The sequence below is a fragment of the Dipteris shenzhenensis genome, chromosome 11 (genome assembly GCF_047967505.1).
Source record: "Dipteris shenzhenensis isolate YYH24624 ecotype China chromosome 11, Dip_SZ_1.0, whole genome shotgun sequence".
Lineage (NCBI taxonomy): Eukaryota > Viridiplantae > Streptophyta > Polypodiopsida > Gleicheniales > Dipteridaceae > Dipteris > Dipteris shenzhenensis.
Genome location: NC_141606.1, coordinates 681,246 through 708,304, shown reverse-complemented (window position 1 = coordinate 708,304; position 27,059 = coordinate 681,246). Strand labels below are relative to the sequence as shown.

General features: G+C 46.5%; 1 protein-coding gene across 3 annotated transcripts in view; it reads right to left on the bottom strand.

Annotated features, from left to right (window-relative positions):
* The window catches only part of LOC147896453 (protein ZINC INDUCED FACILITATOR-LIKE 1-like), a 172,232-nt gene that overhangs the window by 78,572 nt on the left and 66,601 nt on the right, over positions 1-27,059 (bottom strand). For all 3 annotated transcript variants that reach the window (XM_087382066.1, XM_087382067.1, XM_087382065.1), the window contains 3 exons: positions 13,283-13,510; positions 13,085-13,172; positions 12,852-12,937 (listed from right to left, as the gene is read on the bottom strand). In XM_087382066.1, the coding sequence (XP_087238192.1) occupies positions 12,852-12,937; positions 13,085-13,172; positions 13,283-13,510 (402 nt within the window). The remainder of the gene's footprint in view (positions 1-12,851; positions 12,938-13,084; positions 13,173-13,282; positions 13,511-27,059) is intronic.

The following is a 27,059-nucleotide window of genomic DNA, read 5'->3' as shown; positions in this document are numbered from 1 at the left end:
AGGGCCAGTCTGCTAAGGCATCCTCTAACTGCTTCCTTGAGACTAGGGAGGTGCCTCCTACTCTACCCTCGCACACTCGCGGAGTTTGAAACGTTGCCTACGGTTCTTTAAAGCCTGCTTACTAGGCTTTTTCGGCTTCACCTTAGTCTAGGCCCCTCCAGAAGCCTCTACCCAGGATGTTTGGAACTCCATCCACTGTCCTGATCCACGCTGCGCCCTCTCTAGGCGAGAAACCCTCTGCTCTTGGTGCAGCTGTGGGGCTGCCAAGACCCCTCCTGCAGCCACAAGCCAAGTGCCCCATCTGCGTGCACCGTAAACACTGGGCATGGCAGACCCGAGATCTCAATGTGCTACTGAAGTCATCGCCATCCAAGGTCTCGAGAAAGATATCCTCTGGAAAGGTCTCTGGGCACTCAACTATCAGCGAGGGACTCCGTCATCTGCTACCATTGTTTTGCTGCCGTCTAAGGTGCAACTCCACCAACGTGCCAAAGGCTCCTCCAATGGGTCTATATTCCTGCAAGAGACCCAGGATTCGAAGAGTTACTAGGAAGCGAGGCACATGGTGTGTCAAGTCCATGTCTTCAACTGTGAACCTATGATACCAAGGGGTGAGATAGAAAGATGTGGGCCAATGACGAGAGGGCTCCACTCCACAAGTGATCGGGTAGTGCCAGGGGAGCTCAAGTGGATCCCCTCCCCCATAGATAGTAGCCTCCTAAGTATGGTCACCATCCAATACTAAGCTTGCCTATATCCCACGCACCTAGCTCCTTGTTGGCTTGAGGCCAACTATCCTACCCACCACTACTCTATCTTGAAGTGACTGAATTTCACCTAGTGTTTGTCTTCTGAAGGGAGAAGAACGTTCATGGCTTGGGGAGTCGAGGGTGCTACCATGTGAGCCCCTCTAGCTAGACCAACGGCGACCACCAAGATTCGTTCTTCAGAAGAATAAATGCAATCGTTTTGCTGCAAGAAGGAAAGGAAAAAGGGAAGAAAGGGGGGCTAAGAGGATTGAGGCCCTCTCTAAAAGACCTCCGAAGGCTGGCTGAAAGGGACCAATGAAAGAGAGAGCTCACAGCAAGGGTACAAGGCACTGGCCCTCTGAAAACAGTTGCCACAAACTCCAAAAAATGACAACCTTGGCCATTTCACCTGATTTCACTACCCCACCCCCTTCAGTTTCTCCTCCTCCATTGGCAAATTGCTGCCATATCAAAGTCTGCAGGGATGGAGGGTGTGAAGGGAAGGCTAGCTGCAGCTGGTTCCCAATGGTGAGCGTGCAGCAGCAAGGAAAACAGCCGAAAAGAAAATGCCTTGAAGCTCCATGAACACCTCCACAAGAGCAATACAAGATGGAACAAAGGCACCTTTTACAGCAGGCTCTCCCAAGGAAGGGGCCTATGGTGAAGCCAACCGCCACCAATGGCTGCTAGAAAGGAATCAGCTGCCACGGTAGCCAGTCAAAAGAGAGAGATCTGCCCTGCTTGAAGGAGTCGCCACCAATGAGGCAACCTGGGGGTCTCGAACACAGCTCCCAAATAGAGCCACTGCCTCTGAGTTGGCCCGGGGTACGCACAGGTTGCCCTCGGGCAGCCGCGACCCAAGCGGCTGCTGCCAGCTGCTCCACATCGACCCAAGGGGGGGGCTGAGGCCCTGTCGGTGATCCACCATCGGGCAGATAGCCGCCGAAGACCCGCACATGCACACGGGTGGAAAAAATGCAGCTGAGGGGTGCCGCACTGAAGGTGAGGGAGAGGAGAGAAGAAGGGCAGGGGGAGGATAGATGGAAAAAGGGGGGGATGAAGCGAGGGAAGGGGGGGGTAGCAGCTAGCAGTGAGTAGGGAGAAACTCTCTCTCTCTCTCTCTCTCTCCCTTAGCACTGACTTCTACAGTAGCAGACACAGCACAGTGCAAAGGAATGCCTTGAACCGTGTACAGCAAGCTCAAGGCCCTGGGTCACGCAGCAAGCCCTAGGTGGCTAGGATACAGCAGGTCCAAGTCACAACAAGTCGCAGCAACAAGCCAAGGGCACACTCGGATCACTCTAAGCTAGGATGAATCCCCACCCAGCTTGGGGGTTAGTCTCAGCAGAGGGGTATCTCAGACTTGAACTATGGAGTTTCCTAAGGTGAAGACGTTTACCACGACCCAAGCAAGTCCTTATACTCTGAATATTGCAGCTTCATCACGCCCCCCCCCCCCCCTCTCCCCCCCTCTTCTTAAAGACATCCTCTCCATATGCAAAGACATTTTCTGCAGCACAAGAAAATGGTGAGCATGATAGACCCGCAAGAGCATATTTATTATTTGCAGGAAATTGGTGAGCTCAAGCTTAGAATTGCATCTCTAGAAAGGAAAAACAATGATATGGAAGGAAAGGAAAGCAGGAAAGTATTCAAGAAGTGTTGCACAAATGTACTTCATCTCCACCAGCACCTCAGCTGGTATCCACAGTAAAGGAAATGATCACTACTCAGGTGAGCTCAATCAAGCAGAAGATGGCTGCAAGTGTTAGCAATAAAGTTAACAAAGTTGACCTTAAACTGAAGTCAAAGAGCAGGAAAACAGAGTACACAACAAGAGGATATTCAGCATCGGGGGGATGCAGGATGGATGCCTTGGAGATGAGGAGGGATTCAGAGAGGAAAATATCATATGGATTAAGAAAGAAATACCACAGATTGAATTGGATGAAACGCCATAAGTAGTATTATTCAAAAGGGAACACAAGCACATGTTTACTTCAATGAGAGGGCAGCAAGAGTTAATATTCTCAGACATACACACAAGCTGAAGGGTACAATAATTTGGGTATCTGAAGAGCTCACTCCGACTCAGCTTAAACAAAGACATACCGAGCTCAATAAAGTGAACGAAGCACGTAAAGAAGGCAAATGGACTGTTTTATCAGGATGGGCAAGCTCTGATTCGAGATTTCAAAAAACTCAGTCTTAAACTGGTGTTATTGAGGCCACTGCATGATAGTACTAGAATTTAGTTATGTATAAGAATTGAGGATGAGCTACTTTATGAGCTCCACAGACTCTCTGGATATCCAGATGTAGTGAGACATTTTTTTGGTGTTGCTACTTTGTCTCATAGGCCCATGAGGCCTCTTGCAGACATAATGGGAGTCTAGGAAAGGTATCCATTAAAAAAATTCAAGGGTAGTTGCCATATTTGAGCCCTAAGTAGGATTTATTTGCCCTTTAGCCTACTTTTGGATTTTCTACCCCTATAATACATTTGTGAACCCTTAGGCATATCTCTCACATTTTGTAATCAAACATGGAACTAGCTGGCATTGTACTACACCTTACCCACACCAAATATGCTACAATCTCTACTATCAACATAAGCTACTGGCACAAAGTTCAACATGTCTATACATAAGGGTTGCAAATATTATTTTTGTGCCTTGAAAATAAATCAAGACTCCATGTGAATTTGTAGACCATCCCCAAATATCTTCGTATGCCCACATCCTTAGTGTTGTTTATGGTATCACCGTCTCATTATCTTATAGAACGAAATTGTGCATATGCACCATATTTGATCCTTCCATTAATAAGACCTCACTAACTGCTCAAAATGTTTGCATGCTTGTGCTTGAATGTTTATACACTTGCCTGCCAACACCAAACAACACCCTTTGGCAACAACATACAAAATGTTCACTTGATACGGACCCTTGGATTGTTGGACGATACTTCAACAATTTCGAGTCTGTGGACACGCCTAGGGAGACTGACTTCTTCACAATGCCTCCCTCTAAGCGAGATACATGGGAGCACTTCGTTTAATCCATCCATGGTTGAGACTCTTACTAGGATGCAAGGAAGCCTCTTGTACTCCTTTAGCCAACACCAACATGAAGGGCTCCTAGACAGATTGGATGCATCAGTGATCGGGCCATGCTTAGGGGAGAGTCTATAGGTATACAGGCAAGCATGACAATGTCAAACCATTCTCCTATTGTGTTACATTTTGGAAAATCCACGGAGCAATCCGAGAAAGGGGCAAGGATTCCACATGCGTTTTTCTAGAGGAGGAGGACGTCCAGTAGGCCATAGCACAATTATGGTCAATATAGTGCATCTTCCAGCAAGTTGGGTGAGGCCAATGAACAATAGAGTAGTGTAGATTCCAGGCTCATGAGCTGTAGCACAGACAAAATCCTTCAAGAGAGAGTGTGCTCTTCGACTAGATATGGCCTCCATGGAGCGGCCCAAGGACACGAATGATTTGCATGGTATACTAGGTCAAACAACATACAACAATGCTCATTTGAATCATATGGAATCCGAGTTCATCTACTCCTCCTGCCCGACCTTGCTGCTGCTCCCCCTCTCCTTAGCCGTACGACTGTACGGCCCTCCCTCTCTCTCCCCTCTGTGCTCCCTCCGTCTCCCCTCTGCGCTCCCTCCCTCTCCCCTCTACGCTCCCCTCTCCCTCCCGTAGCTCCTCTCAGCCTTGCCGCCCTCTCCTCTCTACCTTGCTGCTGGCCTCTCCTCTCTACCCCGCTCCCTTGCTGCCCTCCTTGCCATACAGCCATACGGCCCCCTCCCCGCCTGCCCTCTCTTCTCCGCCCTCACTCCCCTAGCCTCTCCGCCCTACCCTCTCCTCCCTATCCCTCTCTCCCTCTCCGCCTACACTCTCCTCCCCCTTCCCTCCTCGCCCTTCCTTACTTACACCCTCTCCTCTCCTGCCCTCACCTTCTCCCTCTTGCTGCCCCCTTCACCCTCTCCCTCTCCACCTGCTGCCCCTTCTCCCCTTAGCCCTCACCCTCTCCCTCTCCGTCCCTGATATCCTCTTCTCCCTTAGCCCTCACTCTACCCTTCCTCAGCCCCCCCCCTACTTCTTCTCTTTCTTTCCTCTTCCTCCTCTTCCTAGCCCTTCCTAGCAGCACTGTTGGTCGCATGGAGTTTTTTGTGTTCAAGTCGGCCTTCACACCTTGATTGAAGATGGCCCAACCTTCAGCCAATCCTCGCCCGCTTCCACCGGCCGCGAAAACCACCACTTTCTCAAAAGACGATTTGCAGCAGCTCAAAAAAGATACTGAGCAGGAGAGCTCGACATCGCTCTTCGCTCACATCCATGGGTCCCACCCTTCCAAGTTTCAAGCCAAGGACTGGATGCTCGCCACTCTACCTAGAGACCTCACAGGGCACTTCACAGATGTTTGTCTGCTTGGGCGAGGTTTCTTCCATATTGTTTTTGACTCCTCGGAGGTAGCACGTACAGTGCTGTAGGCTAGCCCGTTAGCACTGGGCTCCAAAAGGATTTTTTGGACCCCTTGTTCTTCGGGGTTTTGATCCTGTCCAGAAGGACAACCGGACGACGTCACTCTTCATCACATTTCCAGGCCTTCCTCAAGTGTATCATCGACTGCTACATTCCGTTGGAGCCGCCTTTGGAGTGGTTACTGAGATCCCCCCTCTCCCTGACATGCCTACTTCAGTAGCAGAGGCAATCAGGTCCAATGGGGTACCGCGTGTTACGGTCATTGTTTCTGACCCTAACATCTCGGATGACCACATTATACTTCAACGTCCAGATGGCTCCTTCAAATAGAGAATCGAGATTGCACGGAGACAAGATCAATGTAGGATTTGCAAGACCCTTGGACACTTTGCCAAAGATTACCCAAGGAAAAAGAAAAGACCAAAAAGATCCATAGTTGCACCTCATAGCTTCACCCGACCAGGACCTTCATCACGGTCAGTTCCTACCGCCTCACGCACTGGTAGACCTTCGGCTTCACAGCCAGGACCATTAGCCTCTCATCCTGGTACTTCTACAGCACAAACAGCACAGCCATCACGTCTTGCTTCGGTTGTCCACCATTGGGTGCCTGTCAGAGTTGGGGAGCCAGTACCTCAGGCTACCACTAATGGAGCCGCGGACCCGTCTCTTCAGGCAGGAGACATTCCTGTCCTGGTTCCATGTGCAGATGAGACTACTCCTGCCCCTATTCATGTACAGAAGCGCTCACCTAGGGAGAACCTTTCTCCAAAGACCCGCGCCTTACTTGAAAACAATGCCAAAGTCGTGGCTGAGGTCATGAAGATTCATGCAAAGGACACGCAGCGACAACCTCCTTCTTCTTTTACACGTCTAGCTACACCTGACCGAGGTAAGGGGGTTATTGGTTCCACTCCTCCTTCCGCAGGGCTCCTTCGCACTCCTGCGCCCGAGGTACTTCGCAGGAATTCATTTTCAATTCTGGCAAACTTGGCTGAGTTTGAGACAGAGGAGGAGTTTGTACCCTCTACGCTCGGGAAGCACATCTTTCAGACATCTATGGATAGAGTTTTCCCCTCAACAGGTGTGGGTGTACTATCCCCAGTTGACTTCCCTCCTCTTGATAGGAGGAACTTTTCGCAGGAGAGCGCTTTCTCCACAACCAAATCGGGTAGGATATTCCATCCGGCCTCCTCCTCTCGCAGATGAGGATTATCAGTTGGAACGTTCAAGGCCTCGGAGGTGTACCTCACCGCCACCATAGCCATCTAACTTCATCCAGGTGTTACTGGGGGTCCCATGGACATTCTGATGATTCAGGAACAGAAATTGGATGTCAAGGATTGTGCCAAGTCGGGTAAGCTTCTTTCAGGCCATACTTTTTGGTCACCCGCCTTGGGCACCAGGGGAGGTACTTGCATTTCTGTTTCTTCTTCTATACTCCCCTTGGTGATTGGACACGGGATCATAGTCCCTTCCAGAGCTCATTGTATGTTACTTTTGATCGGTGGGCATAAGGTTGGTCTTTTAAACCTGCATGCACTAAATTCTAGAGGGGACCGTGTTCTTTTGTGGAAGGAACTGCTCTCTTGGTCACATATTGCAGATGCTTGGATTATAGGGGGCGAATCAACATGGTTGAAATGCCCTCAGACAAAAGGGGTGGTAGAGAAGGTGGCATTCACTCCCTAGAGAGAGCAGCATGGGATGCCTTCCTTTTTCAGTACAGTGGCAAGGATGCTTGGCACGATAATGCTTTTCACACTCAGCCACATTCTCTCATGTTTTCTTGGTCGAATAGAAGATTGCAGATGCATATACATGCACGGATTGACAGATTTTATGTGGATGATGACAAAGGTGGTACTATTTGCATTGCAGCTGGGGTGTCCACTTCGGATCATTTTCTAGTGGTTTTGATGATCTCAGATCCCCATGTGAGGCGCCGCTCTAACAGTGTTAGGATTCCAGATGTCTTTTATGCAGAGGAGGGCCTTACAAAGACAGTGTTGAGGACCTGGATATCCATTTGCAGGATGGGCAGCTTTCTCTTTCAAACTTAGGTGCAGCCCTCTCTGATATTAGTGACTTTTATCTTTCAGTTGCTCGTATCAAAAGAGGTGAGATCCTCAGGTGTAAGATAGGCATCCGCTAGCAGTTGGCTGCCCTCCAGAGGGACGAGCAGAAGAGGCCTATAGATGCTTGGATTCAGGAGCGCCTTGCTGCAGCAAGGGCGCAGCAGCAGTTACTCTTAGATCAGAGAACAAAGTATTCCTTTCATGCCAGAGAGTCATTTTGGACTCAAACGGGAGGTAGGGTCAACAAGCAGTTCTCTACTCTTGGCCCCAGACATAGTAGGGAGAGCGTCTCAAAGCTTGTTGACTCAGGTGGATTTCTTCAAACACATCCAAATGCCGTCTTGCAAGTTGCCACCGATTTCTAGACCTCCCTTCTTACAGCAGATCCTGACACTCAGGCCACCGATGATGCTAGAGTGGTTACCGGGGTTGGTGACAGGGGATATGATTATTTTAATTAATGCACCCTTCACCAACCTAGAGTTCAGGACTGCTCTCTCTGCCCTTCACAAGGGCAAGTGTCCTAGTTCAGATGGACTTACCCCCTTATTTTTTATTACTTTTTGGGAGCAGATTGGGGATCATATTACCTCAGCCCTACAGGGTGTATGGGACTCGAGTGAGATGCCAGACTCACTTACAGAAGGCCCAATTCATATGATTCTGAAAGAGGGTTGTAGGAATTTACTGTCTCCGTGGAGACCGATTACCTTGCTGGGTACCTTGTATAAAATCCTAGCTAAAGTTATCAGCCTTCGTCTGCAGCCCTTTCTACCAGATCTTATTCATGATATGCAGTCAAGTTTTATGCATGGCAAGAGCATCTTTGATAACATCTTCTCATTTTGGGAGGCTTCGGATTGGGCCATGCATAATGGCCACAGGCTAGCCATTCTACTCTTAGACTTTGAGAAAGCTTATGACAGGGTAAATTGGGGCTTCCTTAACCGTACACTTACTCGTTTTGGATTCTCAGACACATGGATCAAAGGGATGTCAGACCTCTACAAATCAGCCCATAGCCAAGTTCTTATTGGTTGAGTCAGGGGGGACAGGTTTGAGATTACGAGATCGGTCTATCAGGTATGCCCCTTAGCCTCCTTTTTATTCCTTTTTGTGGCTAAGGCTATGAGCTATTACATTAGAGCTCAAGCTGGGATTGTAGGGCTCAGGCTTCCTCTGAGGCAAGAGGGTGAGCTCTTAGACAGTGAGTTGGCAGATGATACGGCTGTTTTCTTGGATACCACTCCACAGACACTGAATTCTTCAGGACGGCATTGGATTTGTTTTGCATTGCGGCAAGTGCACACATAAATTGGAACAAATCCAATCGTTTTTGGATCAGTGATGAGGACACTCCAGTTTGGGGGATTGACATAGGGTTCACTTGGATTCAGAGGGGAGTCTCCATCAAGTATCTGGGATGCCAGATTGGGATGGGCATCTCTCTAGCACAGCAGTTCGCTCCCGTGTTGGAGAGTATCAGGAGGAAACTCCAAAAGAAAATTGACATAAGGTTCACTTGGATTCAGAGGGGAGTCTCCGTCACGTATCTGGGATGCCAGATTGGGATGGGCATCTCTCTGGCACAGCAGTTCACTCCCGTGTTGGAGAGTATCAGGAGAAAACTCATCTTTTAGAGTTCAGCCAGACTTGACCTTGCACCCAGAGTTGTGGTTGTGAACTAGGTCTTATTGGCCACTACCTGGTTTGTCTGTTCATGTTGATGTAGATCTAGAGGTTGTATCACTCAGCTCATGAGACCTATCAGGATCTTCCTATGGAGTGGTTTAGATGGCACCTTAGATGTTGTAGTCAGGGTGGCTTGGAAGACCCTCATTCTCCCCATAGAAGAATGAGGCCTCAATATTATTGACCCGAACTTGCAGTGTATGGCCTTACTCTGCAAGTTTGTAGTACGTGGATTGATGCCTCGACAGGAGCCCTGAAATGATTTTTTCTCACGCAACACTCAATCTTGTGCCCCTTCTCATGGGGGAGATTGGTTGGACAGCAGCAGATGGATCTTAACTTCAACCCATCTCAAATCTCCCCCTTCCCCTCTCATGGCTGTTATTCTGAAAGCTTGGGGCTACTTCAGAAACACACTTCACAGAGTTCCACCCAACTCTCATGAAGAAATTCACAGGGAGCCAGTCATATGGAATGACTTGATTTTGGATGATCTTGGCAGGCCACTTGGAGTGTCACATTATATGCAATGGTCTAGATGGGAGAGCGGACCTGCCTCTACTGTAGGCGCTTGGCAAGCCTTTATGAGACTTCCAGAGGATCAAAGACTTGTAGCAATTGGCCACCTCAAAGGGAGTGCACTCAAGATACAGCAGATACAGGCATCCATTCCGCCCAAGTGGATTGACACAGATGACATGCCGCTTACAGAGTCCACTTAGTAGGGAGCATTTTCAGGGACGGGCATTCCGTTATAGATCATTGCATTGCATGATGCACATGAGGATACCCTTGTCTTTGATGCGCTCAATCCGAAGGCAGACTTATCAGATCTTCTGATGATATGCTTTTGGAGGTTGCATTTCAGCCTGTCAGGATTGCAGGATTCATGAAGTGGGGTAGGGACTCACAGTGGTATCTTGACCCTGATCCTATTCTCCTTGCGCTAGGGTCTTGGAGACTCTGGCTGTATGGTGGTTCCCCTGTTAGGTTCTTGCAGTGGGACCCAAGGGAGTGGGAATGGATTGATGAGGAACACCAAGAGAAGAGCTTCCCCTTCTTTCGCTACACAATTAGAAATGCTCGAAGATTTCAGCTCAGCAGTAGAGGTTGGAGGCCCTCCAGAGCGCCACATTGGGATAGTTTTCAGATTTATGCAGGTGTGCTGAAGAACTTTTGGCGTAGGCTCTGGAAATCCCTCAGGAATAGAAAGATCACTCTTTTCTTTTGGCTTTCTATTCATGGAGGGATTGCAGTGAACCTCTGGAGATCCAGGTTCGGGGCTGACCCTACTTTTCCTCATTGTCACATGGCAGTTGAGTCAGTGCAGCATTGCCTTTGGGAGTGCAAACAGGCAAGGACGATCTGGAAAGGTGTTGCTAGGATTTTCAGCATCTTTCATACAGCACCTTTTTTATATGACCTAGGGTTCAATGGCTTGGTTATCTCTTACTAGCGCACAGGTGTTTTTCGAGGGACATGATCCAAATCCAGCTTTCATTGTATAGCGACACTCAATGGAGTCTTGTTCCCTCAAGGATGTTCCCTTCACTCCTTTCAGAGCTGCTCATGCCTCAGTAGACACATCTTGGGAGATTTTGGCTAGCATTGCAGCTTGGCATATTTGGAGAGCCAGGTGTACAGAGGCGATGGAGGGTATCCAGGTTCACCCTTCCCAGACTACGCCCAGTATTTGAACCGACACAGTACACACTCTGATGGCCATTTGGGCAAGCATGCAGGGATCCTCCAGAGAAGCCATTGCCAGGAGAGTTAAACTTTTCAGAGTTTGGAGAGGATCTCCTTTCTTCTCTGAGTCTCCTTCAGGGTTGAGATGGCATTTTCAGCCTCCACCTTGGTTCTTTATTAGCTCATTTTGAGCTGTTTTTTTTCCTCATGCATTGCATGATGTACTCCCGCATTTGAGCTTGCTCTCGCGGTTTTCATTCATACTTAATGAAGTAATTTTCTTGCAAATATATATATATATATATATGGTAGTCCATTAGATGTCATATGTAATACTTCTAGGATGAGATATTTTAACATTACTAGGAAATATAATGTCTTCATCTTCAAGATGTTTTTCATGCATATCGGTCTTTTAAGTAGATAAAGCAAAACATACTTAGAGAACAGAGACATACAATAAGGTAACTGCTTTCAAGAGAAATCTAAGAGTATGTCAATGAAACCGCCATTGGAAAACACAATAATTTCAATGACAAAGAAAGAATATTTTAATCAAGGGTGACCTTAATCTTCTTGTCAATAAAACCACTCTTTATCCTTATAACTCTTCGTTCAATTTTGATTGAACAAATAAAGTTTGAATGTGTGTGAGTTAAGACAGTCTTTTACCACTACTATGATCATCAACATCAAGAATCTTATACAAAATAGGACTAAATTTGTCAACAAAAAATCCAGTGGCCAAGATAACAATGGCCTTATTTAAAGTACTAATGAATTTATTTCACACACTAAATATTATTTCAAAGAATCAATAAAAGTTTGTTGTTTGGATCTTTCCTTAGACCATAAAATTCGTTATCAACTCTTTGTAGAAGGGATTGGGTCTTATGTGGCCACACTCTATTTAACAAAATTAATTCCTAATATAGTGAATCTTTATTGAAATTCACAAGTAATGTTGCCATTTTCAGAGCATAATCTTGTAGATATGAGAGGTTATAAGTCAATATGTATATCCCATTTAACTCTTTAGATGATATTCTTCATCTATGAGCTTTTCCCATTACAACATCAGGATATAGTCTGCAAGATGATTACAAACCTTGTCGCATGGCACATCTTGAAGGCTCGTTACCTTTGGATGACCTTTGGATGCTAGATGGGCAGACCAAACATCTATTTGCACTGATTTTATCCAGACTTTACATGGAATTTGAGACGGTTGTCAGGCTGACTCCAGAGCAGCCTAGGATTGATGATTTTTCCTCACAAGATCATGTCAGCACTGTCTTACATGGCTAATTTGGCATTCCTCTTTCCTAGTTTGATTTTTCAAGCATAGCTGTGGTTTCCTCTCATCATTTCTTTGCTTTCACACTTCCGTATATTGCTTTGACCATCTTTTTTTAGACTTATGCAATAGCGTGCAGCCAAGGTGTTTCTTGTTTAGCAAAAGAAAAAAAACTACGAACTCTAGACAATATGCAACTGCATGTATGGCCACCTCATTGACCAAAGTCTCCCCGGAAGCCTCTTGCAAAGGAAGTGATTATTCCTGTCATGGAGGAAGCTTCAAAGGAGATGATATTCAAGCCCGATCTGACAGTGTATCTGCAGCTATGTGTTCTGTAAGAAGATGAAGTCTAGTCCTACTGCATCTTCATCCAACACACAATCTTTCTGTTAATAGACATAAGTGATCACCCAGTCCTTAGGGAAAAGTCTGCAAAGGGCGCTAACCAGTGTGGCTGAGGGTTACTCAGGCATGTGAAGCTTCTCAATACAAAACTCGATAATCAAATATACTTCCCCTGTTATTTTCAAAACCCAAATCCATCCTCTTGTCACAACTATCTCAGTTACAACTTCCTGAAAAATATTTACTGCATTGTACATTTCTATTATTATAGGATCAAAATCCATGAGCCTACCCCAACACACAGCATTCTTGTGATCATTACATCTAAAACACACATACGAGCTGTTGGATCCTTGATCCTTAAAAAGGTACAGTAGGTGTTATGCTGCATGCAACAAAATTTTGTGGTGTGCTGTTAACAGTTCAGACTTCAAACAAGCACGACGTTCTTTATTCCAAAAAATTGGAAAGAATTTAGGATAAGGAAGTATCTCTACTGCTGAAACCCGTGCTGTTTGGATAGGCCCCAACGTTTTCTGAACCCTTGAATAAAGGAGAAGCTGGAATAAGAGCAATGCGGCACCTAGAAAGCCAAATTATATGCAATTACACGATTAAACTGCAAAAGAATTTCTTCTGGACATACCAGAGAATTACTATTAAATTGCAAAAGAATTTCTAGACATACAAGGAGAATTACTTGTATATCTGGTGAATGGTATTCTCTTACCGCAAACAGCAAGAACAATGCCAACATCAGAAGTTGTGAAATCAAGCCCTCCATATGTCCCAGGGCTTACTGCCCAAAGAGAGAATATCTAAACACAGGATAGTCATTAGTTTCCTTTCCATTCACTTCCTGATAGAATATTCAAAATCAGAAGGACAAAAGTCAAATTACACCTCAGTGTAGACAAAAGTATTACACCTCAGTGTAGGCCATATCGTGCAGACTCCAGATACAGTAGAGTGAGATTGCAGAAACCAAACCCCAGTTATGTAGGAGAGATTCCTTTTCAGAAAAGGTTTTTAGGTCTTCTGTTTCTTTTGAAGTTTCATCCCTTGAGGCGTTTTGGTCCTGCTTTTGTTTTTCTTTGTCACAACAAGCCTCGACATTGCTAGCTTCATATGCAGAAGCATGTTTGTGTAAGCTTTCCTGAAATATGAGCACGCCATAAGAATTAGTATGTTTGTGCTAATTAAAATTGGAAAGTAGTTCGAATCTCTACTATACAAACATCATTTCTGACACTTTTCTTGCTATCATCACTCATTTTATTGGATAGCCTATAGCAAGCTGTTGGATCTAATGACTTTTGCAAAGGCTCCTTTTAGAAAAGAACAATCAATACTGAACTAAATCCTATCTAACTCTGACTTGAAACCAGATGTCACCTCCCGAACACACCAAACACAGTACGCAAGTACCGACGTCTCGTACGTCGGAAGAAGCAGGCATTTCTTCGTCGAAATGAGGAGGAGCTGCTGAACATCTTGTACAACAACAACTTTAAGGATTTTTGGTAGAGATTCCTTGAGTGTAGGTCTCCATCACCCCTCACCGACATGAGAGTCTAGCACACGTATGCACACCATCTTTATGATGTCCCACACCAGCCCACCACTCCAGATCTCATACACACTCCTCGCCCCACCACTTGCACATTGTTCACCAGAGAGGGAGTCAAGGACGCGGCATTGAAACTGCACAATGGCCGAGCTAAGGATCACGAGGGCTATGCACAGAGTTTATCGCATATGGGATCGACATGTTAGCCCCGATCCTAGCAAAGCTATTCAATGACGCTGTTTGCCTTGGCTTCCCCCGCACTTGGACACTCAACACCATCACCCCATCCACAAGGCAGGGGATCCCATGGACCCGAGTAACTACATGACTATCATGATTGGACATGTGATGTCCAAGATCTATGCAGCTGTATTAAATGCATCGGTCAGCCTGCTCGCAGAGATGAGAAGGCTCAGAGCAGAGGGTCAGGCTCGTTTCAGGCGAGACCATGGGACTATGGATCACATACTCACACTCAGGAGTGTCATTGAGGAGGCCAGATCACGGAAGGAGAGGGTATATTTCTGCTTTGTAGATTTCCGCAAAGCCTTTGACACAGTACCTCGAGCTCGTCTCATCACACGCCTACAGACACTGGGATTTGATCAGGAGATCATCTGGGTAGTCATGGCACTTTATGAGAGAGTCTCAGGCCGAGTTTGGATAGGCGCAGGCTGGACAGATGAGATCTTGAGTACCATAGGGGTCAAACAGGGTTGTCCCTTATCACCAACCCTGTTTAGCCTCTACATCGATGAGCTTGAGACTTTCATGGGGGCTTCCGGAGGGACCGGTTGCTCACTTGCCGGCACCAACCAAGTCATTTGAGATAATCTTCTCCAGCTACACACCTTTAGGACTTGGTTGGAGTCGAAGCTTCCACTAAAGCTGAGTTTCTACAGAGATTACTTTCTTCATATTTCGGAGGAGGGATTCATCACACCACCGGGGTACATTGAGCTTCATATGCCTCACTCACTACGGATCTCCATCGGACAGTTTCAGGTATCATCACACCATCTCCGCACAGAGAGCGGCAGAGTAGAGGGGATCCCCAGGGAGCGACGCATATGCATATTGTGCAACTGTCAGGAGGTTGAGTCGGAGGAGCATTTTATTTCCAGGTGCCCAGTGTACTACGAGATCCAAGGTTGCTACCACTGTCTCTTCAGAGACGGCTCCGGGCTCCTTTTCAGATTCCTCGCCTACCCAAATCACAGATGCCTCGCGGCCTTCATTCACGAGGGGGTCCGACACAGAGAGTACTTACTCAGGCGACGGGGCTTGGCCACATCATCAGACACCTCTCAGAGCAGGATCATAGAGTTCTTCCCATCGAGTGACATTGATCGTCTACTCTCTAGCCGCAAGCATGACAGAGACCCCGACCCGACGATTGCAGCACGACACACGAGACATCGAGGGGACACATAGATGACTCTGGGGGACCTCCCGTCATTGTTTAGACCCAAAAGACGTCCCACGGGAGTCACGGTGGCTCTGGTCTTGCGTCGAGCCTCGTCCAGGAGACCGAGACGCACGGCACCCCTTGACGGACGCTAGCGTCCCATCACCGGCTATGCACCAGCCAGGGCGACATGACATACGGAGGATTCCGCTCCGCTCCAGTCTTTTTTCTTTTCATTGTCACACTCAGATGTATTTTGATTATGTATGATTAGACTTAGGATTCAGCACCGGTGATGATGCTCGTTTAGTAGCTCCACCCTTATTGTGATTTGTATCAGGTTTTCAGCACGGGTGATGATGCTCGTTTAGTAGCTCCACCCTTACTGTGATTTGTATCAGGTTTTCTTTCAGTCTCATAGACCCATCGGTCTTCCGAAGACTCTAATAAAATTTCTTTCTTTCTTTCTTTCTAAGAGCTCACACAAATCCATATTGCACTCCCGATAGTGATTGTGAATTCTTGCCTTCCATGCACATGGTGCTTGTTTCCAAGAATAAAGTGATTTCTTCAGCTTGCCGACTTTCTTTTCCATTCCATTGAGAACATACCGTGCAGGTTTTATCATTTTGATATTCTCTTCTAGGTATCCAAAGGAAATCATTTTTCATATCCATCTGATGCATAGAATTAAAGTGTAAAGCAAGGGTAGTCCCCATTCTTGACTGCTGTCCTCTTTGCAACTGATGCAAAGGTCTCTTCAAAATTTGTCGCATATTCTTGGATATATCTCTTGGTAGCTAATGTGGTTTTGTACTTCCCAGTTGCTCCGTCTGAGTTGAGCTTGACTTTGTAAACCCATTTGCAAAATACATGCATTTTCTCTTCAAGTAAATCTATCCAAGTCTGTGTTTGAATCTTGATAAGAGCATCGTACTCTTCATCCATTGCTTGTTGCCATTCTGGAACTTGCACTAGCTTTTTGAATAATGTCGGTTCTTCTAGTTTCATTACTTTGGCCAATCTACCCAAGGCTTTTGCCTCTTTTAACTTTGAATTCTACTACCGGAAGTTTATGGTGCTTCTGAAAAGCTACAAAGTCCTTATAATGACCTTACTAAATTGGCTATTGTTGTAAGGAATTACAAAGGCCACATTGTCCTATGCAGATTTATATGTTGTTCTAAAGATATGGCCAGCAAAGGTAAGACTAAGACTAAGGGCCTAGGCCCTTTCATTTGCTAAGTACGTGTACTGCTAAGGTTCAAGCCACTGCAACTGGTTAATTGTTCTAGTTTGGGTAAATATAATTAATCAATTACTTAGATTGATTAAATTAATTGACCTTATTATGTAGCTTAGTTGGCTAGTCAATCAATTGATTTGCTCTCTCTCTCTCTCTCTCTCTCATGAAAATTTTCTTTTTGTAGGTCCAAGCTTTGGTTCCGTACAATCAAGAGAAGATCTTCTTGTATCAATTAAGGAGCTCTCGTATATCACTAATGACCATTTTGATTGTTGTATCAACTGTATCGAGGAACCGTTTTTGGCCTTTGCTCTATGTCATCATGATATTATTAAACACTTTTTGAGTGAGCTGGAAATTTACCAAAGGTAATTATCTAAATAGTTAGAGTCATGGATGGTGCTATTGAAACTCGTCAAAATATGATGCTTACCCATCAATAACAACATCTCTAGAAATGAAGTTTTCTTTTGACTAAATCAAAGAGCTGAAATGCCTTTGATTCTTTACTATAGCCTATGAAGACAAATTTGGTGGATTTCATATCCAACTTGTTACAGATTCATTTGGAACGTGAAATTGATAGAAGTATTTACACATGTGAAAGATTTTTCTAGTGTCATATTATGCAAGATGATTGTTCGACCTCTATTCATGAGATAGACTATAGTTTCACATGTAGAAGCACAATAAGAATGAGGACCATTCTTCTTATCCAGCATACATCAAGCTGACTTTGCATGACTTTGTTCTTTCTTTTTACAATTCTATTTGATGAGTAGTATATCTACATGCAGCTATCCTTTATGCCATGTTGTCTGTAGAACTCATTGAACTCTCCTCCAGTAGAGAGCTTCTCCCTGCTCGCTCCCCACTGCCCGCCCTACCTCATCTTCTCGGCTCCCCCCTACCTTCGCTCTTGTTCTCCTCTCCCCCCCCCACACCTTAACTCGTGTTTCTGCCTTCTCTTTAGCCTCGCCTCTGCTCATTTCAGGTTCACCCTTTTTACTGGTGCCTTCGTGTGGAGCTGCTGCTGCTGTTGGGTGTCTTGGAGCAGCCCGTGGTGCTCGTAACCATTGTTAGGCGCCTCATTGCACACAGCAGCTGGGCTGCTTTTCGGGCAGCTGCCATCAATTCGAGGGGTTTTCCAGCCCGTTTGGCTGGCCCTGGCACTCGTGTGCAAATTCCACCTGGAGCGGCCAGCCTTCTACCTCCCTCACAGGTCACGGATCCCCTGGAGTGCTCATTGCAGTAGCTCGCAACATCTTTTGGGGCTTCTTGGATTGGGGTGCTGCGTGACTTGTGGCACCCATACAGGAGAGTTTTGCTTCTGGTTTAGCTCCCTAAGATCTGCTTGGGACTGGCACTTTGCAGGAGAAGCCAGTCTGCTTTTCAGGAGCCCTCCAAGGATATGTTCAGCCCTTGTGGCCTCGAGTTCGGGGGCCCCTTGCTACACACTTTGGTGAAGTGTTGGAAGGCCCTGATTTACAGCAGTTGCCTGAGGCTTTTGGTGGCTTTTTCTTCTTTTCGCCAGTCCTTCGAGGGTTTGGAGCTTTCATCTCTGCTTGAACTCCGGTCTAGCTGTCTTCTTTTGCATTTCTTCCTTTAGCAGCAGTGAGTTTTTGCTTAGACTCAGTGGAAAAGGATCTTGTTGGCGACCTTTGGTCTGGCCAAATGAGCTCTAATGGCAGCATCCTCGACTCCCCAAGCCGTTAAGGTTCTTCTTTCCCTGACGGACAAGCAACAGGTTTACCAAGTAGTTTAAGTGCTTCAGTTTAAAGCAGCAGTGAGCCGGATTGTGGGTCTCACTCCATCAAGGAGACATGTGCGTGATTGGATCCGGGCGAGTTTGGCACTAGAAAGTGACCACATCAAAGAGGTCACCATCTAAGGGAGAGGCATCTTCCTGAGCTCCCCCGACACCACTTTGGCCCTTCTGGTGCAGAGCCCCCTTTTTCTCGGCCACCGCCTTGTGTACTTCTTCCTAGTAGCACGGGTTTACGGTAGATGACATAAATTTGCCTCATCAAGTCGCCCGCTTCCCGATGACGCTCTGTTTTCGAGGGCTGCCGCGTGGGAGTACCGGCCTAGCCTCCATTGGGATGGGTTTCGGGATAGTGCTTGAGTTTCTGCCCCAGGCAAAGCGTCAATGGTAGCAGATGATGGTGTTCCTCACCTCAAGTTCATAGCTCAACACCCAAGACCCTTCTAGAGGAGATCATTCTCGAGACTCTTGAGAGAGGTGAGCTCAAGCAGCATATTGAGTTTTCGGGGCTGCCAAGGCAGTGCCTACAATGCAAGTATATGGGATACTCGACACGTGATTCCAAGAGAGGATTCAGACAGAGCCCCTTCTCGAGTAGAGAGCAACACGTCCAGTGAGAACCTAGCATGCGACAGGTCAAAGGATGGAGTCCCACAAACCCTTGGTTGCACCCTCAAAAGGGACTTGAACAAGGGTGGAGGAAGCCAAGCAAGAAGACTCTGAAGGATTGCAAGCGTCATGCTAGGCTGCTTCTTTTTTTGTAAAATAGACTTCTATTAAGTATGAAAGAATCTCCTAGAACAAAGCTCAATGGAGAAATACGTCATGCGGAACATGAGAGAGTAAATCCAAATACAATCAAGCTCCTGTAAAAGAGCGAGAAAATAACCAAAGTTGAGGCTAACAGTGCCAGCTCAACCCCATGGGGGCTTCTAAGAAGAATGGGAAACGTCTCCACTCTCTCATGAACACATTCCTCAAAGGCTGCTCGCAAAGGCCCCCCCTTAGTCTTCCAAATGGCTACCAAGGTGTACACTGTGTCACTCCAAATACAAGCCAATGTATGTGATGGATGGACCTAGGAACCATCTAAGACCTCTGTACACATGGATCTCCAAATATGCCACGTTATTATGCTAGCAAGAATATCCCATGAAGTATCCACCCAAGCATGCACAGTTGTACAGACTTCAGAGAGCCAGGAACCTCGTCCAGATAACATAACTCAACCAAGTGATGTTGAATCGAAAGAGCCCAAGAATCTCTCATAGAACACTTGAGGCCTAGATAACAAGAGCCACGCTACCGATCCCTAAGTCATGAGGATAGGAGACCACATAAAAGTGCCTAATAGTCTAACGATCCCCATCCAAATGACCCTTGCTTGTTTGCAGTCCCATAAGCAATGCTGAATAGACTCATCTATAGAGAGGCAACGAGAACAAGTGGAATCAGCCTTGAACTTGGACCCCCTAGCATTACTGACCATGTATCAAAAGAAGAGGAGGCTCTTCTCTCGGTGCCCTACATCTATCCATTCCCACTCTCGGTGATCCCACTGCAAGTACTTTATGGGAACACCTCCATAAAGCTAATGTCAACATGAGCCCAAGGGGACATGATAGGGGTTAGGATCCACATATCATCCTGACTCCAAAAAGCTCTGCTCCACATGACCTACCAGCCTGACACGCTGAAATGCAATATGCAGAAGAAACCCCTCCACCGATCTAGATAACCTTCCCCCTTTGTGAACATCAAAAATCAAGGATCCATATCTGGTCCTCATACTCCTACAACCTGAAGCAGAACCCCTGATCTCGTAAAGGCTCCTAGCCATGTGTCCCCAGAACGAATGGGTATGGTTGCATCAATCTGCTCGATTCTTCTTGCACTTTCTTTGAGGTGGCTTACCAAATCCAATCTGCACGATCATCTGGGAGGCAATTGAAGATCCTCCATGAGCCTACAGAGGAAGCAAGACCTCTGTTCAAGGAAGACCACTACATATAATGGGAGGTACCTAAGGGTCTGCCATGCTCATCAAGGATACTGTCATTCCACATGATTGGCTGCCTGTCAATCTCTTCCCGAGAGGAGGGGGGGATTCTTTGAAGGATACTCCTCAAGCTGGCCTAAGCTTTCAGGGCAGAAACCATAAGAGGGGAGGAAGGAGCTTGAACATGAGCTGAAGTGAAAATCTGGTAAAATATTTCCACCTCCACCACTGCAAGGAGTGCAAGAGTGTATGCACCTTAAGAAAAAATCATTCCAAGGTTCTTCCCCTGTCAAGAGTCCTCCAACCACCACCTTGCATAATAAAGCTCTTCTCTGCAGGTCAGCATCTAAAATATCAAGACCACCTTCCTCCCAATTGGTAGGCATAAGAGTCCTCCAAGCCACCTTAGCTCTAGTGTCTGCCGAACCATCTAGAGGAATCCAAAGGAAATTATGTATCGTCCTCTGAGCTGAGTGATGCAGTCCCTAGAATGGCACCAACATGAACAAATAAACCAAGCCATGGACAGCAACCACCACAACCTTGGAAGCGACGTCATGTTTGTTTGAGCTCCAAAAGATAAGCTTCCTTCTGACACTCTCCAACATAGGGGTGAACTAATGCAATGGAGATATGCCCACTCTGACCTGGCAGGCCCAGATCCCTAAAAGGGACACCCCTCTGGATCCAAGTGAAACCAATGTTAGCCCTCCAAGCTGGAGTATCCTCATCACTAATCCAAAAGCTGTTGGATTTGTTCCACTTAATGTGTGCACCTGCTGCAAGGAAGAACAAATCCAAGGCTGCTCTAAAGGAAGTGAGATTATGTGCATTGGCATCCAAAAAAACAGCAGTATCATCAGCCAACTTACTCTCCAAGTGCTCCTCATCTTGTCTAAGCGGAAGTCTCAGCTTGACAATGTCTTCCTGTGATCCCAAAAATCTCCTTATTGCTTCATCCAGAAATAAGTAAAAGAAGGGAGCAAGAGAGCATCCCTGACAGACTGATCTAGAAATCTGAATTCTCTCACCCCTTTCTCCTTTGATAGGCACCTGGCTGTGGGCTGATTTGTATAAGGAGGAAACCCCTCTAATCCATGCATCCGAGAATCCAAAGCATGCAAGGGTACCATCAAAAAAACTCCAATCTACTCTGTCATATGCCTTTTCAAAATCCAAGAGTAGAATGGCAAGGCGTTGCCACTTTGCATAGCCCAATTCACGTCATGCTAGACTTCGAGAGCACGGTAGAGCAGAAAGGACGGTTGCACCCTCAACATCGGGGAGCATTTGGAGGATGCGCCACTAGGTTGCCCCCAAACTCTGGAGGATGAGACTTCCTTCAATGTGTTGACATACCCCCCGGTGACAAGGGTTCTCAGCATGCAAGCACTTTCACAACATCAGGATTCCATAGTTCCCTCTGCCCAAGCAGCGGTTGCCCCTCCCCTCGTCCAGCCCGGATCCTTCTCCACCCCATCCTCCCCCCCAACTTCCTCTTGCCCCCCTCAGGTTACACCCCTTGCTGCAGCTACTCTCACTACTAGCCCCCGTCCTACCGCCTCCCCGCTTCCCTCCTCCCCCCTTCCATCTGTAGCAGTTTCAGCTGCCCCCCTATTATAGTCAGTCTTACCACCTGCCCTCCTCCCCCCGCCTCCTCGCTCCCCTCCTTTCCCCAACCCTGTGCAACAACACCGGCCTCTTTCTTTCACTTCCAGCCGTACCCTTGGACATGACTCAATCTCCCAGCCCTAAGGCAATGGTGGGGTTGACCCGTTTCCCTCCCCCCAAGCTGCGGCTTTCTCCTCTCAGTTGCAGCCCTCCCCCCCCTCTCCCTCTGTGAAGGATTCCAATTCTTCGAAGAAGCCACGGTCGATGGCTTGTTCTCCTAGCTTCCAAGTTTGAGGCTTCTCCCTAGGCAACCCTTGCCGAGGGAGTTTTGGAGGCTTGGAACGTGGAGCTATCTAGAGATTCCGGATGCGTACCCTATGGTTCTAGAAATGATGGCGTTGATATTGCAGCCCCGAAAAGGGGCTCCATTGGAGTGGTTGGTTTCTGTACTCAACCATTTTGGGGCTTACCTTTTGCATCCACAAGAGAGGAGAAACGGAACCCTTCTCTATTTGATTACATGATGGGAGAGCACATGTACCACAGGATGGAGGACTGGATGGGCGCTCAGGGGATAGACATGTGGCTCAAACACGAACACTCAGCTACCTTTTAGCTAGGCTTTCCTGCAAATAGGCCCGGCATCGGCAAGGCAGTGGGAGTGATACATCTTGGTCCAGAAGAGCAGCTCACGCAAGCGACATACTGGATGATTTAACAATGTGCGGCTAGGTTCGGGGAAGATGTATCCTTTGTGATGTAGTGGGCCTTGAAGGTAGGCATAGAGCTAGTCATGCCTTTGGTACATCACTGCACTGAAACATACTACTCTCCCTCCAAGCCCCCCCTTGAAATCGTGAAAGCCAAAGGTTGTGGTGTAGGCTCCCACTCACACGTGGGCACTATTCTTTCTCACTTCCCCTTCAAGAGATGAACCATAATAAGTTGGAATGTGCACGGGCTTTACAACTGTGTGTGCTACCGGCCACTGCAGCATCTAATACTTTGCCAAGAGTTGCAAAGGGCTGTGGAAGGATGAACAAGGGATTTTCTTCTAATATAGAAGCAGCCAAGCTTCCATGTCCCTTGTCTATTCGACTAGTCATGTTTCTAGCAGTAGATGTTAGACGCCATTGTCATCCCCTCCCAAGGAGAGGCCCAAAGGTATGGTCCCCCGTGGTAGGCAAGAGTCGAGGGGTCTGTATCTCTGTCAGTGGTTGCGAATTGTATGATCAGGGGGAGTTGATTACAAGGAGGGCAATATGTGTGGGGTCTATGATTCGATGACTCCAAGGTCAACATTCTGAATGTTTACACCCCTCATAGTTACCAAGGGATGGTGTTACCTCATCCGAAATGTTTGGAATGGCGTTCCAAGAAGCAAGGGGGAACGAGAATAGCCTCGGAACGTTCCACCTCACACAAAAAATCTTCCTCAAAATTCCAAATGGGTATTTTAAAGTTGAAATGGAAAAGTTCAAACCTGTAAAATGTTAGTTTCTTTCATTTTCTAGCATAGTTTTATGTCATATTTCGATGTGTGATATGACATGTCATATGACGTGGCATTCTTGTTCCCATGTTCCCCCTTCTCAAAGGTGAAAGCAGTGAGAGCAGTAGTCTCCTCTGGTTCTTTTTTTTAATTTAAAATTATTCCACAAGATTTGTTGAGAGTCTCTTCTTTGCATATCACTCCTTTTCAAAATGACCAAGCTTTCCATAGAAATTGCACTTCATCTTGCTCTTGCTTGTAGATCCTTTGAAGTTGTTGTTGACTAGATATGCCTCACTTTCTTTATAGATGTAGCCATTACTTTGTTTGATCTTTCTTTCTTCTTCCAAGAGGGATGCCTCTATATCTACTAAACTGGACTCTGGTAGATTAGTAAGAGTAGTGACAATGGTACCATATTCATTAGGTAGACTCTTAAGCAAAATAGCAATCACAATGTCATCATCAAGATTAAATTTGATGCTAGCTAGTTGAGTCAATATACTTTTCATGGAGTTTAGATGTAAGGATATTGATTCTCCCTTGTCCAACTTCAGATCAAAGAACTTAATGAGCAGACTATACTTGGAACATTTCCCCTGTTCTCCAAAGACAGTCTCAAGGTGCCTCCATGCAGCATGTGCAGTTTCACAACCATCAATGTGATGAATAAAGGAATAACTCAACCCTAGTGCACTTATAGCCAATGCCTTTTCATTCCTAGATAACCATTATGCTTCTCCTTCCCTAGTAGGAGGTTTCTTCTCTTTCCCATTAGCAATATTCCGAATCCCCTTTTTTATGAGAACACACTTGAGTTTGGTCTACCATGTGTGAAATCCCTCACCCTCAAACTTGTCTATCTTTGTTTTGCTAGCCATAGGGAAGGTCTTACCAATAATGACAGTGTTCTTTAGAAAATGCCCAAAACTTGTTGTAGAAAAGCATCAAATGAACATAAGCTTCAAAATGCCCAAAACTTGTTGTAGAAAAGCATCAACCTTTGAGAGCTGAATTATCACCAATCATTAGTCCAATGAAGGGGATTTTTGAACAAAAATGAAGCTCATATATCAAAGGACTCACATACCAGAGGGTAGGCACAGATTCGTGACACGTTGTCAACGAGAGGCCGTGGAAGTCCGACTGGTTTTTCTGCAAATACGCCTCAAATATTGGACCATTTCGTCTCAGATTTGAACTGGAGATAGCTTGAGGTGCCTCCTAGCATCTCGTAAGAGGAATTAGAGAGATTTCTCCAGCAGGCCACATTACATGAAATGGCGCTGATTGTTCTTTGTGGTGGCACGGGCAGAGGGTGCAAACATTCCTTAATTCCTTCTAGCCAAAGGCTCTCCCCATCAAGAGGGTTCTTTAGCTGAAAGGGATCAAGCAATGGTGAAATGGAGAGGGAGAACAAGCTTAAGCAAAAATTGGGAAGGAGGAAGAAAGGAGATGAAGGTGGAGAGATGATGATGACGTGGCAAAGTGGGATGGAAGCTCAAGGAGGGTGGAGTGGCTCTGATACCACATGATGGAACAGCAATGGAAGCATGGCAAGTACAAAAAATGAAAGGAAAGACTTGTTTATTCAAGAGTAGAGTGGCCTCACGTAGGCAACCGATACAATGCATGTGCCCAAGAGAGTGCATCTCCAGATCCACTAATTTCTCCACTAATCTCTCAATCAGGTCCATGATTCTCTCAATCACACCTACTAGAACCTTCTACCACAATCTGGTCACATTAACCACCATGTGGTCACACACAAGCAGACACTAACCTTGTACCCCTTGGTAACATACTATTTGTCCCAACACATTGGCAGATGATCAGGGTAGTGGGACGTTTGGGCAAGGATTGGTCCATTGACCCTTCTTGAATTTCAGATCAAGATGCACATTGGTGGTGTCTTTGGCTTTGGGAGGGATATCGCCTTCGTTAGGTTTAGTGGGATCAGGATGAGTGGTTTTGGCCGCGTCCACAGAAGGCTGAACACAATGTGTGGAGGAGGTGGCCTTTTTTTCTTACACGACACGTATAGAACGACATCTTCAGCTAGAGGTGTCGTCTTGGACTCCTTCGAGAGAGACATTGGGCAGCGCAACAGATGCCTCAAGAGGTCAGAGCTAGATTCTGGGAATGGCTATGGTCCATTCCTTGGCGGCCGTGGAAGATCTCGTATAGTTGACCACCGACATGACTATGTTGTACTTAGGACTTAATACTACCATTCTACATTTTTTGCATTCTGCATTGGTGTGGATGCTCGTTTAGTACCTCCACCACCATAGCTCGTTTGTACCAGGTTTTTCACAGTCTCGTAGACCCATCGGTCTTCCAAAGACTTTAATAAACTTTCTTTCTTTCTTTCTTTCTTTTTGGTTGATTGTCCTTAGGGGGCCTTCCCATCGGCCCATGGCTACAGCAAATGCACGTGGATGGCCAGTGGCACCAATGCACTCACACAATTCTTGAGTCAATCTCCCATTTCTTATGGGGTTGGCTTAATGCATAGAGGATATAGTTGGGATCTTTGCGGATTGTGGCTCGGGTGCACAGGGGGCGTGGTGGCTTGGTTGACAAGGGAGGGGATGCCTTGCATTAGCACTTAGCCTGGTATGGCCTTGTAGGCTAGTTAGGACCTTTTGTCCTAGTGTTGGTCAACCAGTTGACTTTGGAACCATATAGTGTTCATCTTGTTCTTTCTTCATTATCCATTTACAAGTACTCTCGTTTCCTTAGCTTGTTGTTTGCTCCCTTGTATTCCATCTCCATTCCTTTGCTCCCCGCACCCAACAGTGGTATCACAGCAGGATACACTTGCTTCTACATGCCCTCGCCCTGGTGCTCATTGCTCAGCCTACCTTTCTGTCAAGGAACCGAATGCGACAGGGGAAGATGTGAGCCGACCCAATATGCAATGAAGTTTAGGTGGGAGTGTCTTCTATTTGTATGCTTCAAGCATTAGTCCGAGGCATGGGCGTGTTTACAAAATAGAATACTATCCCCTAGCTAGCTTTTCCATAGTCTTGGTTGTGAGACTTGTAGGGGAATTTTCCCCATGAGGATACTGCCGCACATGAAGGATTGGGAACAGGTGAGACAAGTAGCCCCACATCCCCAAGCATGCCGCAAGTTGATCAGACACAGAACTGGCGGTACCTCAACATTGGACTAAGGACCAACCTCAGCATTTGAAAGACGTGCCAACTGAGTTCATGGAGCACTGCATCGACTTATACCCTGATGCAAACCCAATGTTTAGAGGACCATACCGCATGAATCCCAACTATGGCAAGGCTGTCCAAGCTGATATACAAAAAATGGAGCAAGCACGGGGGTATGTATTGATTGTAGGAGTTTGAATGCTGCCACACGATGCGATAGGTTTCCCCTTCCCTTCACCGACAGAGTGTTGGAGACGGTGCCTGGTCATGCTCTGTACTCATTCATGGATGGATATAGCGGGTACAACCAAGTTCGAGTCAGAGAAGATGATAGTCGACGACCACATTTCACTCAATGGGGGATGTACGCCTACCAGATGACACCCTTTGGGTTGTGTAGTGCACCGGCAACATTTCAACGACTTGTCACCAAACTCTTCAAAG